The sequence below is a fragment of the Silene latifolia genome, chromosome 11 (assembly GCF_048544455.1).
Source record: "Silene latifolia isolate original U9 population chromosome 11, ASM4854445v1, whole genome shotgun sequence".
NCBI lineage: Eukaryota > Viridiplantae > Streptophyta > Magnoliopsida > Caryophyllales > Caryophyllaceae > Silene > Silene latifolia.
The window spans coordinates 46905586-46921193 of NC_133536.1; the positions used below are offsets into that span (position 1 = coordinate 46905586).

Consider the following 15608-nt stretch of genomic DNA (forward strand, 5'->3'; position numbering starts at 1 on the left):
TGTCAAGGGGGTTATGGGCAACCCACTTGAACTTGTGAATCATAGTATGCATATCAACAAGATGGCCACCCTCCTTTGCTTTGTACTTGTTATCCTTATTGAAGTTAGGATCAAAGTGCTTAGCTAGGAGTGTGACTAGGCCGCCATTGATAATAACGGTCGTGCCCTTCTTCCCACAATCAATGTTGAGCCATCTATCTACCAAGAGCCTCAAATAATTGTAAGGCTTGGTGTGAACTCTTCCGATATTCAAAGCCGATTCAAGGAGAATAAAATCAAGTCTTGTGAAATAGTTGGTATCTTTCCTAGCAATTATGGTGTTACCCACGACCTTGTGCCATACTCTTATGCCCAGATGGTGGACCAAAAGAGCACGACTCGCATGAAAATCCTCAAATTTCTTCCCGGAGATTGCCTCCCAAAGAGGTTCGGGGTCATACTTTCCATAACTCTTAAAATAACTCGGTTCATCACTAAGACCCGAAATTTCACTCAATTCCCTAAAGGTAATGCGTCTACTAACATTAGCTAGACGAAACTCGAGATTCTCCCTATTCTCAACTTTGGTGACTTTCAAAGAACTTAAAAATTCCAAGGTAAGGGAGGGGTATGTCAATTCCCTTGTTTCAAACAATTTCTTCAACCCCATGGCATTGAAAAAGGCTTTTGTTTGTTCAAGAACACCCAATTTTTTTAAGGTATCTTCACATATGAATTTGGTGGATTGTAATGACTTCATATCAAACTTGACAAAGGTATTTCTATGGGTATCGGAAATAAAAGTTACCTCCGGATAATGCAAAAGTTGATCAATTACCGGAGTAGAAGGTGTTGTTGTTCCCATAGAAGGTTGTTGTTGTTGTTGCACTTCCAAGTTTGGTGTTGCTACCACCATAGCCAATGCTTTCTTTGTTTGAAGAGCCTTTTGCCTTTGTGAGAGTGCCTTAGCCTTTGGTGCCTTTGTTGCCTTTGTTGCTCCCTTAGTCCTTGTCATTGATGAACTAACCAAGAAAAGAATGAAAAATCTTCAATTTGTAGTATGCCCAAATCGATTTGAAGGTGAAAGGCTTTGCCTTTATGAAAACAAAAATCGACTCAAAGGTTGAAGATTTTGTGCTTGGTTTTGATTTTTGTTGAAGAAGGAGTGATTAATTTGTTGTTGGAAGGATGGTTTGATTTGATTTTGGTGAATGTTGTTGAGGGTTTTTGTTTTTTTGATGGAGAGGATGAGGGTTTTGATGTTGTGGGTAGTCTTTATGAATGAATGAATGAAGGTGGGAGGGGTTTTAAAGAGACCGAAATTTTCGAATCTGCAGGGGCAATCCGTGCGGATTCTGCTCTTTCTGAACTTTGCAAAACACGCCTAAAGACGGGCGGATTTGTGACAATCCGCTCGGATTTGCTGAACACGGGACGGGCGGATTTGCTTGAAGACGGACGGATTTCAGTCCAGAAAATTTTGCTTGTTTTCCTCAGCTGCAAAGACGGACGTCTTTCTAACAAGACGGACGGATTCTTCAAGACGGGCGGATTCTTCACAGGACGCCCGGATTCAGTCACAGTCAAGAATTTTTCAAAATTCAGCTCAGTTCAGGACGGGCGTCTTTTCTGCAATACGCTCGTACTCTACAAGACGGGCGGATTCTTGGGAATCCGCTCGTATTCTTCCCCTGTGTACATGGATTCAGTTCCATCCGTGCACACTGCATTTCCCATACCGTTCTTTCATTCTTTCTTCAAGTCTTGTGTTCGTCATTGTGGGGGCACTACTAAGGCATGGATAGCCTAGGCAATTGCCATCCCCACACTAAGCTAAAAGCACTACACATCAATTGAAATCGTTAGTCCCTTCCTCACTTTCTCTCAAACATGACAATTATTTTGATCAAAGTAAATAAAAAAATCCAAAGATGACAAAAATGCAATACAAGAATTGAAATGTAAGTTAGGGAGTTAGAAATATTTACAAGTGGTGGTTTAGGGAGGACTCCACCAAACTCTCATTCTTGATGAGATGTCAAGGGGGCATGTCCAAGGTGTTGTTGATGTTGCTCAACACCTTGAAAAAGTAATCAAAAGCTTGTTCATTATCATGGTAGAGGTCCTCAATAGACCTTGGCCCTTGTTCTTGGTCTTGATCGATGGCATTACCAATGTAGGGATTAAAAATCCCTTCAAATTCGTCGTCCCAAAGACCACAAACTTCATTGAGTTGATCATTGAAAATCTCTTGCTTAGATGGAGACAACTCTCCCAATTTCTTCTCTTGGCCAATGAGGCCATCCTCTTCTTCCTTGGTTGATTTTGATGAGCTTTGCAAGCTCTCCTTGTCATAATTCACTTGCTCTTTGAATAGAGCATCTTCAATTTTCTTCTTCCATTGGAGTTCCGATTTCTTCCTTTCATCCTTTCGGTTATAATGATCAATCATGAAACATGGTTCATGCAAACGAGGAGCTCTCATAGTCTTGTCAAGATTAAAAGTTATGCTTTCATCTCCCACTTCTAGAGTGAGCTCACCATGTTTTACATCAATCACCGCACCGGCAGTGTGTAGGAAAGGTCTTCCTAGGATGATTGGAATGTTGGAATCTTCCTCCATATCAACAATGACAAAGTCCACCGGGATGAAAAACTTCCCAATTCGCACGGGGACATCTTCCCATATCCCTAACGGTGTCTTCGTCGATCTATCGGCCATTTGGAGTGTAATATTGGTGCATTTAAGCTCTCCCATCCCCAACCTTTTACTTACCGAGTACGGCATGACACTCACACTAGCCCCTAGATCACATAAGGCTTTGTTGATCGTTGTGTCGCCAATGGTACACGGTATTGAGAAGCTTCCCGGATCCTTTAACTTTGGAGGTGAACTCCCTTGAAGTATTGCACTACTCACCTTAGTGAAGGCGATAGTCTCAAGCTTCCGGATCGACTTCTTCTTTGTGAGGATATCTTTCATGTATTTCGCATAGGCCGGCACGTGATTGATTAATTCCGTGAAAGGAATTGAGACTTCTAAATTCTTCACAATTTCCATGAACTTTCCAAGTTGATCATCAAATTTGGGCTTGGCTTGACGACTTGGAAAAGGAAGTCTAATCACAATGGGCTCCTTCTCCTTGGCCTTGTCTTCATTTTTCTTTGAACTTTCTTCTTTTGATGATTCTCCATCTTTGGAGTTTTGCACAATTTCTTCCTTTTCACTAGCTTCCACAACTTCATCCTCAACTTGCTTCTTCGGTGCTTCATACCTTGTACCACTTCTCAAATGAATGGCACTAACCGTTTCATGTCTAGAGGGATTACTTTGAGGTGGTAATTGCCCCTTTTGTCTTTGTGAGCTTGAAGATGCTAGTTGAGTCAATTGTGTTTCTAACATCTTGGTGTGAGCTAGAATGTTGTTGATGGTGGTTTCCTTTGCTTGGCTATCTTTTTGCATTTGAGTGAAAAATTCTTGTTGATTCTTTTGCATTTGGAGGACCGCTTTTTGGACATCAAAACCTTGGTCATTTTGGTGATTGTATGGATTTTGGTAACCTTGGTTTTGATTGTAAAAGGGTCTTTGATTTTGGTTTCTCATGGGTGGTGGAGTGTATGTTGTTTGAGGGTTTTGAACATTTTGGCTTTTGTATGAGAGATTTGGATGGAATTTGGTGTTTTCATTGTAAAAGTTGGAATAAGGGGTACCACTCTTGTATGCTTGGAAAGCATTCACTTGTTCATTTGTTCCCCTACATTCACCTTGGTCATGTCCCAAAGTTCCACAATTCTCACATATCCCACTTGGGATTGATGAGGATGCCGTCATGGCATTAACATGATGCTTCGATGATTTTGAGTTTTCCTCAAGTCTAGCCATAGCTTGTTCAAACTTCAAGTTGATTGTGTCAATGTGAGCACTAAGTTGAGCACCCAATTGAGTAACGGAGTCCACTTCATGCTTTCCTCCTCTAGTAGCCTTGCGAGGTCTACTATATTGTGAGTTATGGACCGCCATTTCCTCAATCTTGTTCCATGTTTGATTGTCATCAACTTCGGTGAACATTCCATTTGATCCCATATTGAGAATGTTCCTAGAATCTTCATATAAACCATTCCAAAATTGTTGCACCAAAAACCATTCGCTAAGTCCATGGTGAGGACATGAGCGACAAATTCCCTTGAACCGCTCCCAAGCTTCATACAAAGACTCTTCATCCCTTTGCTTAAAACCCGTAATTTGAGCTCTTAGCATGTTAGTCTTTTCCGGTGGGTAGAATTTTTTTGTAGAAAGCTAGAGCCAACTTCTTCGAAGAATCTATTCCAAGGGTGGCCTTATCAAGGCCCTTCAACCATTGCTTCGCGGTGCCGATTAAGGAAAAAGGAAATAGGACCCATCTAATTTGGTCTTGAGTCACGCCCGTTTGAGAGATAGCATCACAATAGTCGCAAAAGGTTTCCATATGAGAATGAGGGTCCTCACTAGACATCCCCCCGAATTGGCTCCTCTCAACTAATTGGATGAAGGCGGACTTGGCAATAAAATTTCCGGTTAGATGTTGCGGAGTAGGAGTACCATTTGGTAGATTCTCCTCGGTGGGTACGGAGTGTGACGAGAATTTTGGCATTGTAGGTGGATTTTGTGGGGTATTGTGTAATGGGTTCTCTTCTCCTTCTATTGCGAAAGGATTGACAAACTCACTAGTGGGTTGAACAACTTCACTAATACCTCTTAAATTCCTCCTAACAACTCTCCTATTGTTCGTCAAGGTTCTTTCGATTTCACGGTCAAAAGGTAACAAATCACCTTGTAACTTTATAGACATGCAAAATATCAAACAACTCGAAAACAATTAGAACAAACCTTGAGGAGTTTTACTTCCTCAAGGCGAAGAAAGACACAACTAATAACAATAAAGATAAATCTAAATCAAACAAACACCGTCCCCGGCAACGGCGCCATTTTTTGATGCGCTAAGTCCCGCTAAGTGTTCACAAATTAAGATGTGGTCGTTGGTCACGGTCGAATCAAAACACAATTTATAGCTTCACAAACAACTCTACAATTAGTAAAGAGGCAAGTAAAGGTCGGATCCCAAGGAACGGGAGTTGAAATGAGATTTCTATTGCAACTAGTGGTGTCTAAGGGGGTGTCACAAATTGGGTTGATGTAGAAGGTTACTAAACTAAAATAGCAAATGAAAATAAACAAGCAAGATGAATTAAAGGGGTGTAAACAATTGATTAGAGGCACTAGGGTGTCATGGGATCATAGAGGAATCATGGGATATGATCATACAAACATGTTCTCAAATTATAAGCAAGCAATTATTGTTGTGATGGATTGAGTTGGGTTATATCTTACAATCCTAGGAAAGTTTGGGTCCCGGAGCCGAATCGATTAGATTGTACAACACCTACAAGTCGACTTAATCTTCCCTACTCAACAACATGCATGGTCTAATGAGACTCGAGTTGGGTTATATCTTACAAGTCTCATTGAAAAGATAGGAGATGATAGTAAATGCAAGGATTCATAGGCTTAGCATTTCATCAAATATAGCATGTGCATGAGTTGAGATCAAAACAAGCAAGCAAATAAAACATGAAAGCATATTAATTTAAGCATGAATCATTCCCCATGTTTGTTTCCCCTAATCACCCATTAACCCTAGCTAAGAGACTACTCACTCATTATCATGTTGATCATGCTAGCAAGGTTGTCAATCATACCAACAATATGAAACATGATGAATAAATGAAAGTAATTAACAATAATTAAAAAGGGATTAAGAGATTATACCTACTAATGATTCCAATAATAAAGCAAAGATAAAAGAAGTACTTGAATGCTTGATTGAGAGGTTGTCAATCTCCCAACAATAACCCAAATAATCTTCAATTACCCAAAATAAAGGATGAACAAAAGAGAGATTAAAGAACTAAAACTTGGATTAAAACATGATTAATACTTGATTCCAATATTAAAGAGAGATTTGATTGATATTAACTACACTAATTATTGATAAGAAGAACATGCTCCTCTAATTAGACTAATGGGGTATTTATAGTGGAAATTAGGGAGGATGCATTAGGGTTAACTAAGGGCTAAACTAGTAATTACACTTTTTAAGTTGAGCAAGGAGGAGCCGGTATTTTCTGAGAGAAGGGCTTCTTTCTTCGTAGCTTGGAGAAGACAATCCGTGCTGTGCTAGAATCCGGGCGGAATAGGGTCGGGACGGGCGGATTCTGGCTTTGGAATCCGAGCGGATTCAGGGGAATCCGGGCGGATTGTGGAGGTGGAATCCGAGCGGATTGTGGCAAAGCCGCTCGGATTGTCTTCTTTGCGGACGGACGGATTGGTGACAATCCGCTCGGATTGTCGATCAAAGAACAAATCTTCTTTTCTTCTTCCCTTTTCTTCATAAATTCCTTGGGGATTTCCTTGGGGACTCAAGGATCCTTTCTCAACATTGCTCTTCTACTATGATATGTACAAAGGCCTTCTAATCTTGTCTCTCCTTGATGCTTGGTCATTGAATTCGATCAATTTAGTCTCGTTTTGCCATGAAAATGCAAGATTCTTACTCCTTTCCTACCAAGGGATCAAAATCTCAAAGAATATGCAAAACAAAGAACTAAAGATAAGAAATGACCCAAATAAGCACTAAAAAGCATGGGAACAAGGCTAATTCGGGGGCTAAATATGCGCCAATTATGGTCACATCAAATATGTGGTCTCTGGTGGATGATTTTCATAGGGTGGTTGAGACTCATTGGAAGAAACCTGTTAAGGGTAACCCTATGTTTCAGGTCACTCAGAAACTAAAATCCTTGAAATATTGTCTAAAGCAGCTGGATAGGCATAATTTTAGTGACATTGAGAATATCACTCATGTGACTGAAGTTGCTCTTGAGGGGTTCCAGAATCAACTTAGACTTGATCCTCTGAATCAGGAACTTTGTACTGCTGAAAATGCGTGTGCTCAGGAACTTAGGTTGCTAAAGTCTACTTGTGCCCAATACCTTCAGCAAAAATCAAAAGAAAAATGGATGGATGAGGGTGACTCTAACTCTGCATTCTTTCATGCTAGTATTAAGCATAGAAGAATGAAGAATAGAGTTTACCTGATTAAGAATATGCATGGAGTGTTGTGTACCCACCAGACTGAGATTCAGGGTGCTTTTGAAGAGTATTATGTCACTCTTTTAGGCACTTCTAAACCTGTAGTACCTGTAAATATGGATGTTGTCAGACAAGGGGCTTGCCTAACTAGTGAGCATCAAGACATCTTACAAGCTCCAGTCAATGAAGATGAAATTAAGACTACTTTATTCTCCATTCCTGGTAACAAAGCTCCTGGACCAGATGGTTATAGTAGTCAGTTTTTCAAAGATGCCTGGTCCATCATTTGTAAGGATGTTATTGCTGCTGTAAAGAATGTTTGTAGCACTGGGAAACTTCTTAAAGCTTGTAATGCAACTGTCTTCACTTTGATACCTAAGGTGGATGTTCCTGAGCATGTTACTCAATTTCGGCAATTACTTGTTGAAACACTACTTATAAATGTGTTATAAAAGTTATTTGTAACAGATTGAGTACTATTCTGCAAGATATAATTAGCCCATCTCAAAGTGCCTTTATAAAGGGTAGGGACATTGTGGGAAATGTGCTTATTTGTCAGGATTTAATAAGATTGTATAGAAGGAAAGCATGTTCACCAAGGGTAATGATGAAGATTTATCTATAAAAGGCATATGACTCTGTTGAATGGGATTTCCTTAGACAAATGTTGAGTGCTCTCAACTTCCCTAGTCACTGGCTGGAGCTCATTATGCAATGTGTGAGTACTCCCACCTATTTTATGACTTTAAATGGGAATGTTTTTGGGTATTTTCATGGGAAACGAGGACTTAGACAAGGGGATCCTCTTCCCCCCCTTCTCTTCACTATATGCTTGGACTATCTTAAGGATTTTACTGTGGGTCCAGAAGAGGACTGATTTCAGATACCACCCCCTTTGTAAAAGAGTGCAGCTAAGTCATCTCTGTTTTGCAGATGACTTAGTGATGTTCTGCAGAGGTGATGTTCCTTCTGTAATACTGATGCTGAGGGCTTTTAAAACGTTTTCTTTAGCCTCTGGCTTGCTGATGAATCAAGGAAAATCTGAAATATATTGCAATGGGGTTGATAAACATACCATGTCAATGATGGTTAGGATATCTGGCATGTATAGTGGTAAAATCCCTTTCAAATATTTGGGAGTGAATATTTCTCCTAAAAGACTAGGTGTCAATGATTGACAATGCCTCATTGATAAAGTTACTACCAGAATACGAAGTTTGGGGGCAAGAAAGCTATCATATGCTGGTAGAGTGGTGATGATTAAGGCTGTTCTACGTACACTCCACAACTATTGGGCTCAAATTTTCATTCTACCTAAAACTATTCTTGCTAAGATTGAATACTTATGCAGGCAGTTCCTATGACATGGCACTGAAATGAAGGAGAGTCCAGCACTGGTTGCTTGGGAACAAATTTGCAAGCCAAAAAAGAAGGGAGGGCTAGGTTTGAAAAATCTGTACTGGTGGAATATTGCTGCAGTAGCCAAGTATGTTTGGTGGATTGCCAAAAAAACTGATCATCTATGGGTCCGTTGGATTCATGCTGTCTATATGAAATATAGAGACTGGGAGGATTATACACCTGGTAGTGGAGTTAGTTGGGCATGGAGAAAGATTTGCTGGGTTAAAGACCTGATTAAACACAATATGTTCAATGATACTCTGACTGATTATACAATTAAACTAGGATACAGTTGGCTAGTTGATGAGGGGATGGATGTTTCTTGGCATGCTTGGATCTCTAACAGATTGATTGTACCTAAGCATGGATTCATTATCTGGCTAATGGCTCATAAAAGGCTATTAACACAAGATAGATTAGTTAGAATGGGGATTACACATCTGAACTGTTGCTATCTTTGTGGTGATGATGAAGAAAGTTTGGAGCATCTGTTCTTTTAATCCTCATTCAGTAGAAGATGTCTGGCTTTGCTGTCAGACTGGCTTCAAGTGCAGCTTCCTGATAAGGACATACTGTCATGGTGGGTGCAGCAGAGGTGCAGATCTTTACAGCAGAAACACGCTCTTGCTGCTGTACTGGCTGCAGCAGTTTACTTCATTTGGTGGTGCAGGAACAAATGTCGGATTGAAGAATTTGTTCCTTATGCCAACGGTGGTGATGAAGGGATACAAGAAGGAAATTCAGATGAGACTAAGTAGTTGTAGACATTCGACTAAATTCTCAAAAACAAATGAATGGTTTCACAGAATCTGTAGTACTTGATGGTGAGTACTTTAGGCTATGCATGTTTATTTAAGGCAAGCTTGTAAGTGCTAAAATTGTATGGGTGGTTTATGATCATTAATGAAAGCTTACATTTTCCCAAAAAAAAAAAAAAAATTCTACAAACAGAATCTAAGTAAATTGTGATAAGATGGTCAACGTAGGGAATGAGAATAGATTCCTCTACCAAAGACTTTATCACAAGTTATATGATATCAGTGGGAGCATCTTTCAAGTTAAAGATGTTAGAAATCTATATCTCATAATACAACATATTCTTATATGTTACAATTTAATTTAGCCATAAAATTAATTTAGATCTTATGCGTGCAAACATAAATGAATATAGAGAATAAATCGTCATCCTTACATTGAGATTTCGGATCAAAGGGCACAAGTAAGTTCTCCTTCTTACTTGTTCTTGAGCTCTCCTAATATGGATGAACAAAGATTCAAGGATAGAATCTCTCCCAAGGAATTATACCCAAGATAACCTCCTAAAAGACTAATATTATTAATACTAGAACAATATTAATCTTAATAAAATTGACCAAAACTATTGTTTTATCTCTTGTATTTCGGCCAAGAGAGGAAGATATTTGGAATTTTATTTCTCTAATTTTTCTTAGAGAGCTTTTCTATTTCTTACACTAGAAATATTGTATATTGTATGAATCAATAAATTAGAGAGGAAAACACTCTATTAGTCCCTTCAAAAACCGGTGGGAAGGAAGGAAGGGGAGCCAATGCATGAGCAAGTTTTTCTATCCAAGAAAACATAGGCATGCATGGCTATTAGCTAGGTGTAATTATTTTGTTTCCACTCAAATAATTTAACATAAGTTAAACACCATACTCCCTCCATATTTCGGTCCATAATAGATAAAATGGATTCCATTTTATCTTTGTCAATTTATCAATTTGTCAGATGTCACAAGTAATGTAAAATTGTCATGTATTTTTAACGTATTAAAAATCAACGTATTAATAAAATACGTCATGTACAAAATCGACTTAGTACTTCACAATTACTTGTACCAAAACGCTTTACCAATTATAAATTACAACATCTTGTATTTATAATAAATTATTCATTCAGTTTCAATTGTTTCCGTAAACAATAATTTCATTTAAGCAATAAAACAACTTGATTACTTAGACCGTGTCTAATTTAATCAAATTACAATGAGACAAGTAAATATTACTTCCAAAATCGTCCGTCAATTTTATGCAATTTAATTGACTCGTATCGTCATACGACCAATTAAATATTCAATTACGAGTGTTACCCTTTAGGTATAACCTAAGAGGATCAACTGATCACCACCGTCGCACGACAGTAATGTCAAACTCTAGCCAGCGAATCATTACCGATATGTGTGGACCAGTTGACTGTAAAATATTACATCCCACATGTATTCTTAAAATGAGACTTAAACATGTGATCATCATGATCAACAGTTGTGATCGCATTATTGTCGGAGGACACATATTCCAACAATCTCCCACTTGTCCTCAACAAGTGTGCGTCACCAATTCACTTGCCCTATTACTATCTCCCACTCAATGCAAGGTGTCTTTCAGGTCGTACTTGCAAGTGATCATATCGAGAGTGGTTTCCTCGATCTGGAGAACAACTGATTGAACGGAATTATCCACCATGGATACTTTCCGAGCGTGGCCACGCATTTCCAGTTCATTACTCCTCGAGTGGCCCCGAGATATTGTTATAACCCTGACAAGGGGTGGACAATTCCTATTGCACATGTTCCCTTCGACTAGCCACATCCATCATAACCCAAAATATGCCCATTTGACCCCATTTACGAAGGTCGTAGTAACACAAATCAAAGTTAATCTGAAAGTGTGCCATCTTAGGCGAACAATCTTTAGTCAAAAGAAGTGACTCATTAGAATACTATAGTAGCTCTCGCCACAACCAGGCTATATAAATTTGTCAGAACTCTATAAGCGGTCATAAGGCCTGACAAAGTGTTCCTAATAGTCTGCCTATGTGATCGACTAGTCATCTCACATGACTTCATGGCATTTGAACTTGCCATCAATCGCATCACACTCTAGTAACTTCGAGATGTCACCTCATACAAGTGACTATGGGCGAATACTATGTTAATCCGTGTTCACTTTAACGGGGTTCAATTTGTCACTACAACCCGTTTGGATGTAACAACGTATAAAGAAAAGATAAAAGACAAATGCGATTATGAACATGAACAAAAACAACACTTTATTTCATTTCAAAATCTAACACAAACTTGGTACACGTTTAAGTCCCATGGACGCAACATGTCCATCATGCTTAGCTTGTGATAAAGGCTTGGTGAGCGGATCAGCTATGTTATCATCCGTCCCAACCTTACAAATCGCAATCTCCTTTCTTTCAATGAAATCTCTTATTACATCATATTTTCTAAGTACATGTCTAGATCTATTACTAGACTTTGGCACTTTAGCTTGGAAGATTGTCCCACTATTATCACAATAGAGAGCGATGGGATCATTGGCGGTAGGTACTACTCTTAGACCTTCCGTGAATTGCCTGATCCACACAACTTCCTTGGCAGGTTTTGATGCTGCAATGTACTCAGCCTCCTTTGTTGAATCCGCAGTCACAGCTTCCTTGAAGCTTCTCCAGCTAACTGCACCACCATTGAGCATGAAAACGAAACCAGCTTGTGATTTCATGTCATCTCTATCCGTTTGGAAACTTGAGTCCGTGTAACCATTAACACGAAGCTCGGTGTCTCCTCCAAATACTAAGATAGAATCCTTAGTCCTTCTTAAGTACTTAAAGATGTTCTTGACGGCTATCCAGTGACTCTCACCTGGATTTCCTTGATATCTACTCGTCATGCTCAAGGCATACGAGACATCAGGACGTGTGCATATCATGGCGTACATGATTGATCCAACAGCAGAAGCATAAGGGATCATCTTCATGCGTTCAACATCATGTGGTTCGGAGGGAGATTGAGACTTGCTTAATATTGTCCCAGTTACCATAGGTACCAATCCCCTTTTTGATTTGTCCATGCTGAACCGTCGAAGAATCTTATCAACATAAGACTCTTTACTTAGTGCCAATATCCTCTTGGGTCTATCTCTATGGATCCGGATACCTAATATGCGTTGTGCCTCTCCTAAATCCTTCATTTGGAAGTGGTTACCTAACCACTTCGTAATAGAGGACAACATCGGAATATCATTTCCAATGAGTAGTATGTCATCGACATACAAGATTAGGAACACAACATTGCTCCCACTAAATTTCATGTATAAACATGGTTCCTCAACACCTCGAGTGAAACCATTCTCTTTTATCACATGATCGAATCGATGATTCCAACTTCTAGATGCTTGCTTAAGACCATAAATGGATCTCTTAAGTTTGCATACTTTGTTAGGATTTTTAGAATCGATAAAATCTTCGGGTTGTATCATGTACACCTCCTCTTCTAAATGCCCATTTAGAAAAGCGGTCTTGACATCCATTTGCCATATTTCATAATCATGAAATGAGGCAATCGCTAACAAAATTTGTATGGATCTTAGCATGGCTACGGGGGCGAAGGTTTCATCATAATGGAGACCTTGGACTTGGGTAAATCCTTTTGCCACTAGCCTAGCTTTGTAGACATCATCATGTCCTTCTATGCCATTCTGGACTTTTAAAATCCATTTGCATTGAAGAGGTCTTGCCCCTTTAGGCAAATCTACCAAGTTCCAAACTTGGTTTTCATGCATAGTGTTGGGAAATGTGTCCTCAACAATAGTGCGATCACATGATTTAAATATCATTATTAAAATCTCATTTTAAGAATACATGTGGGATGTAATATTTGACAGTCAACTGGTCCACACATATCGGTAATGATTGGCTGACTAGAGTTTGACATTACTGTCGTGCGACGGTGGTGATCAGTTGATCCCCTTAGGTCATACCTATAGGGAAATACTCTTAATTGATTATTTAATTAATCATATACCGATATGAGTTAATTAAATTTGCTTAAAATTGACGGATGATTTTGTGTGTATAATTTACGTATCTTATTGTAAATATGATTAAATAAGACACGGTCTAAGTAATCGAATTATTTTATTACTTGGATGGAATTATTGTTTAAAGAAACAAATGAAACGGAATGAATAAATTATTATAAATGCAGAATGTTGTAGTTTATAATTTGGAAACCTTTTTGGTACAAGTAATTACGAATTACTAGTCGATTTTGTATATGACATATTTTATGAGTATGTTGATTTTTAATATGTTAAAAATACATTACAATTTCATATGTCAAGTAACATGTCACATATGTTACAATTGACAAATGACAAAATGAAATGGACCATCCATTTTATTTTGTATGTACCGAAATTATAAGGAGTTAGTGGAATAAAATTGTGTTAATTGTTTAGTGGTAGACACAATGATAAAAGCTAACTAGTAGGCTTGCATGCCTAGTCTCTTGTGAAGAGCAAAGATGAAAGCTATTGGGCAACCTACCCAAGCCAATTTTCGGCCAACCATACAAGAAAAGAAAAAGAGCTTTTTCTTTTTAATTCATTCATTCATCATTTTACATACAACATTTTTCTAGTGTAAGAAAATGTATAATCTCTACAATATATGAATTTTCTAGAGAAATAAAATCTCACATATACTCCCTCTTGACCGAGTGATTCAAGAGCCAAAAATACAATTTATTTTGTATCATTTTATAGCAAAACCAATATTATTACTAGATCTAAATAATATTAGTTATTATGAGTATTCCTTGGGTATATGCTTTTGGGAGGGATTCTATACTTGAATCTTGTTCATCCACAAGGAAAGCTCAAGAACAAGTGAGTAGGTGAACTCACTTGTGCCCATAAATCCGAAAACATCCAATGTAAGATGTTGATTTCTTCTCCATATTTTATATTGTTTGCATGCATAAAATCCATATTTAATTTTATGACAAATTAAATTAAATCACATATATGAATATGTATGTATATAGATCAACATTTCCTTCAATCGGTATCAAGAGCCACGGTTGTTTGCATGCAAATCGGTTAAAAGTTTTTCCGAGTTATAAGAATAACAAATAAAACTTGTAAAATTTGTGTTATTATGAGATATCACGAATTCAATCCATGCATGTTAATATTTCTGGTCCTAAAATGTTTTAGGATATTTTGGTTAATTTTACGGATTTTTATTGTTCATATTTCATTATAATGACATTTAAATGTGATTTTATGAGTAAAAATGTCATTTTTGGTCTAAAATTAGCTATACTTCGAATTTTCAGTTGGTTTTTAGATATGTTGTTACATATATTATTTTGAGTTAACCTGTAAATTTTCATAATTTTTGGACTTGTTATGCTCGAAAAATGAATTTTTCATTATTAAATTCGGATTTAGGTGAAAAATAGGTTAATATGAGTTAAATTTCGAATCTGGTCATAGAAAATTAATATGTTGTCACATGCAATTTTACAAGATGTGTGTAAAATAATTGGCTATAAAGAAGTCTTTTTGCATGATTTATGGATTTTTGAAGAAAAATAGCATAAATAGTGACATTATTAGTGAAAATTAATAAAACATAATCTATGACTTAGGAAAAACGTCTAATGTTGCATTTTATTATCTTTTTCAGATCTAAAATTGAAAAGTTAGTGAAAATAATTTTTCCATGTTTTTATGATTATTTTATTAAAAATCGATAAACCGCAACATTGTTTTTCCGGTAAATTTTTCGAAATTTTTTAACCTAAGATTTTGAACATTATGAGTGTCATGGAATTTTTCCAGAATGTTCATGAGTTTAAATTTCAAATTTTGAATTTATTTGAAATTTTGTGATTTATTTGAAGTTTAATAGCTTATTTTTGTAATTTTGGTCCATTTATGAACAAATTTGTAAATAAAGGTTAATTATGGTCAAATTATTAGTGAAGACTATATTTTGAGTCCTAAGAGGTTAGGGTAATTAACGTATACATAAATATGAGTTTATGTATTTTTGTGATTATAAAATGTTGAAATCACGCAAATCCGTAAAAACTGAGTAATATACGATATTGGCAATTTAAAGGCGATTTAGCATAAAATTGAGCATGTTCTTACATATTATAATGCTGCATTTTCTTTATGATTGTCATAATTTTAATTTATGTAATTTTTGAATTATGTAATTTTACTTAGTATGGCCTTAGATTTTAATTGGTATTTCCCGAAATGTATGGGAATATCGATT

The 15608-nt window shown here is 37.3% G+C and overlaps 1 protein-coding gene and 1 non-coding gene across 2 annotated transcripts; both read left to right on the forward strand.

The window, feature by feature from the left end:
• The first annotated feature begins 4130 nt into the window (after nt 1-4130).
• LOC141616503 (small nucleolar RNA R71) lies at nt 4131-4237 on the forward strand. The gene has a single exon (XR_012530849.1). It is a non-coding gene; the product is annotated as a small nucleolar RNA R71 (small nucleolar RNA).
• A 2477-nt stretch (nt 4238-6714) lies between these two features.
• LOC141613345 (uncharacterized) lies at nt 6715-8286 on the forward strand. Its single transcript, XM_074432078.1, has 3 exons — nt 6715-7520; nt 7577-7709; nt 7975-8286. The coding sequence occupies exons 1-3, from the start codon at nt 6715-6717 to the stop codon at nt 8284-8286; spliced, it is 1251 nt and encodes a 416-aa protein (XP_074288179.1).
• The last annotated feature ends 7322 nt before the right edge of the window (nt 8287-15608 follow it).

Excerpts from the sequence above, each read along its gene's own strand:
- LOC141613345 (XM_074432078.1), top strand. The coding sequence starts at position 6,715 with ATGTGGTCTCTGGTGGATGATTTTCATAGGGTGGTTGAGACTCATTGG. Across the intron at positions 7,521-7,576 it reads GAGCATGTTACTCAATTTCG|ATTGAGTACTATTCTGCAAG; the intron begins GCAATTACTTGT and ends TATTTGTAACAG. Across the intron at positions 7,710-7,974 it reads GGAAAGCATGTTCACCAAGG|AAGAGGACTGATTTCAGATA; the intron begins GTAATGATGAAG and ends CTGTGGGTCCAG.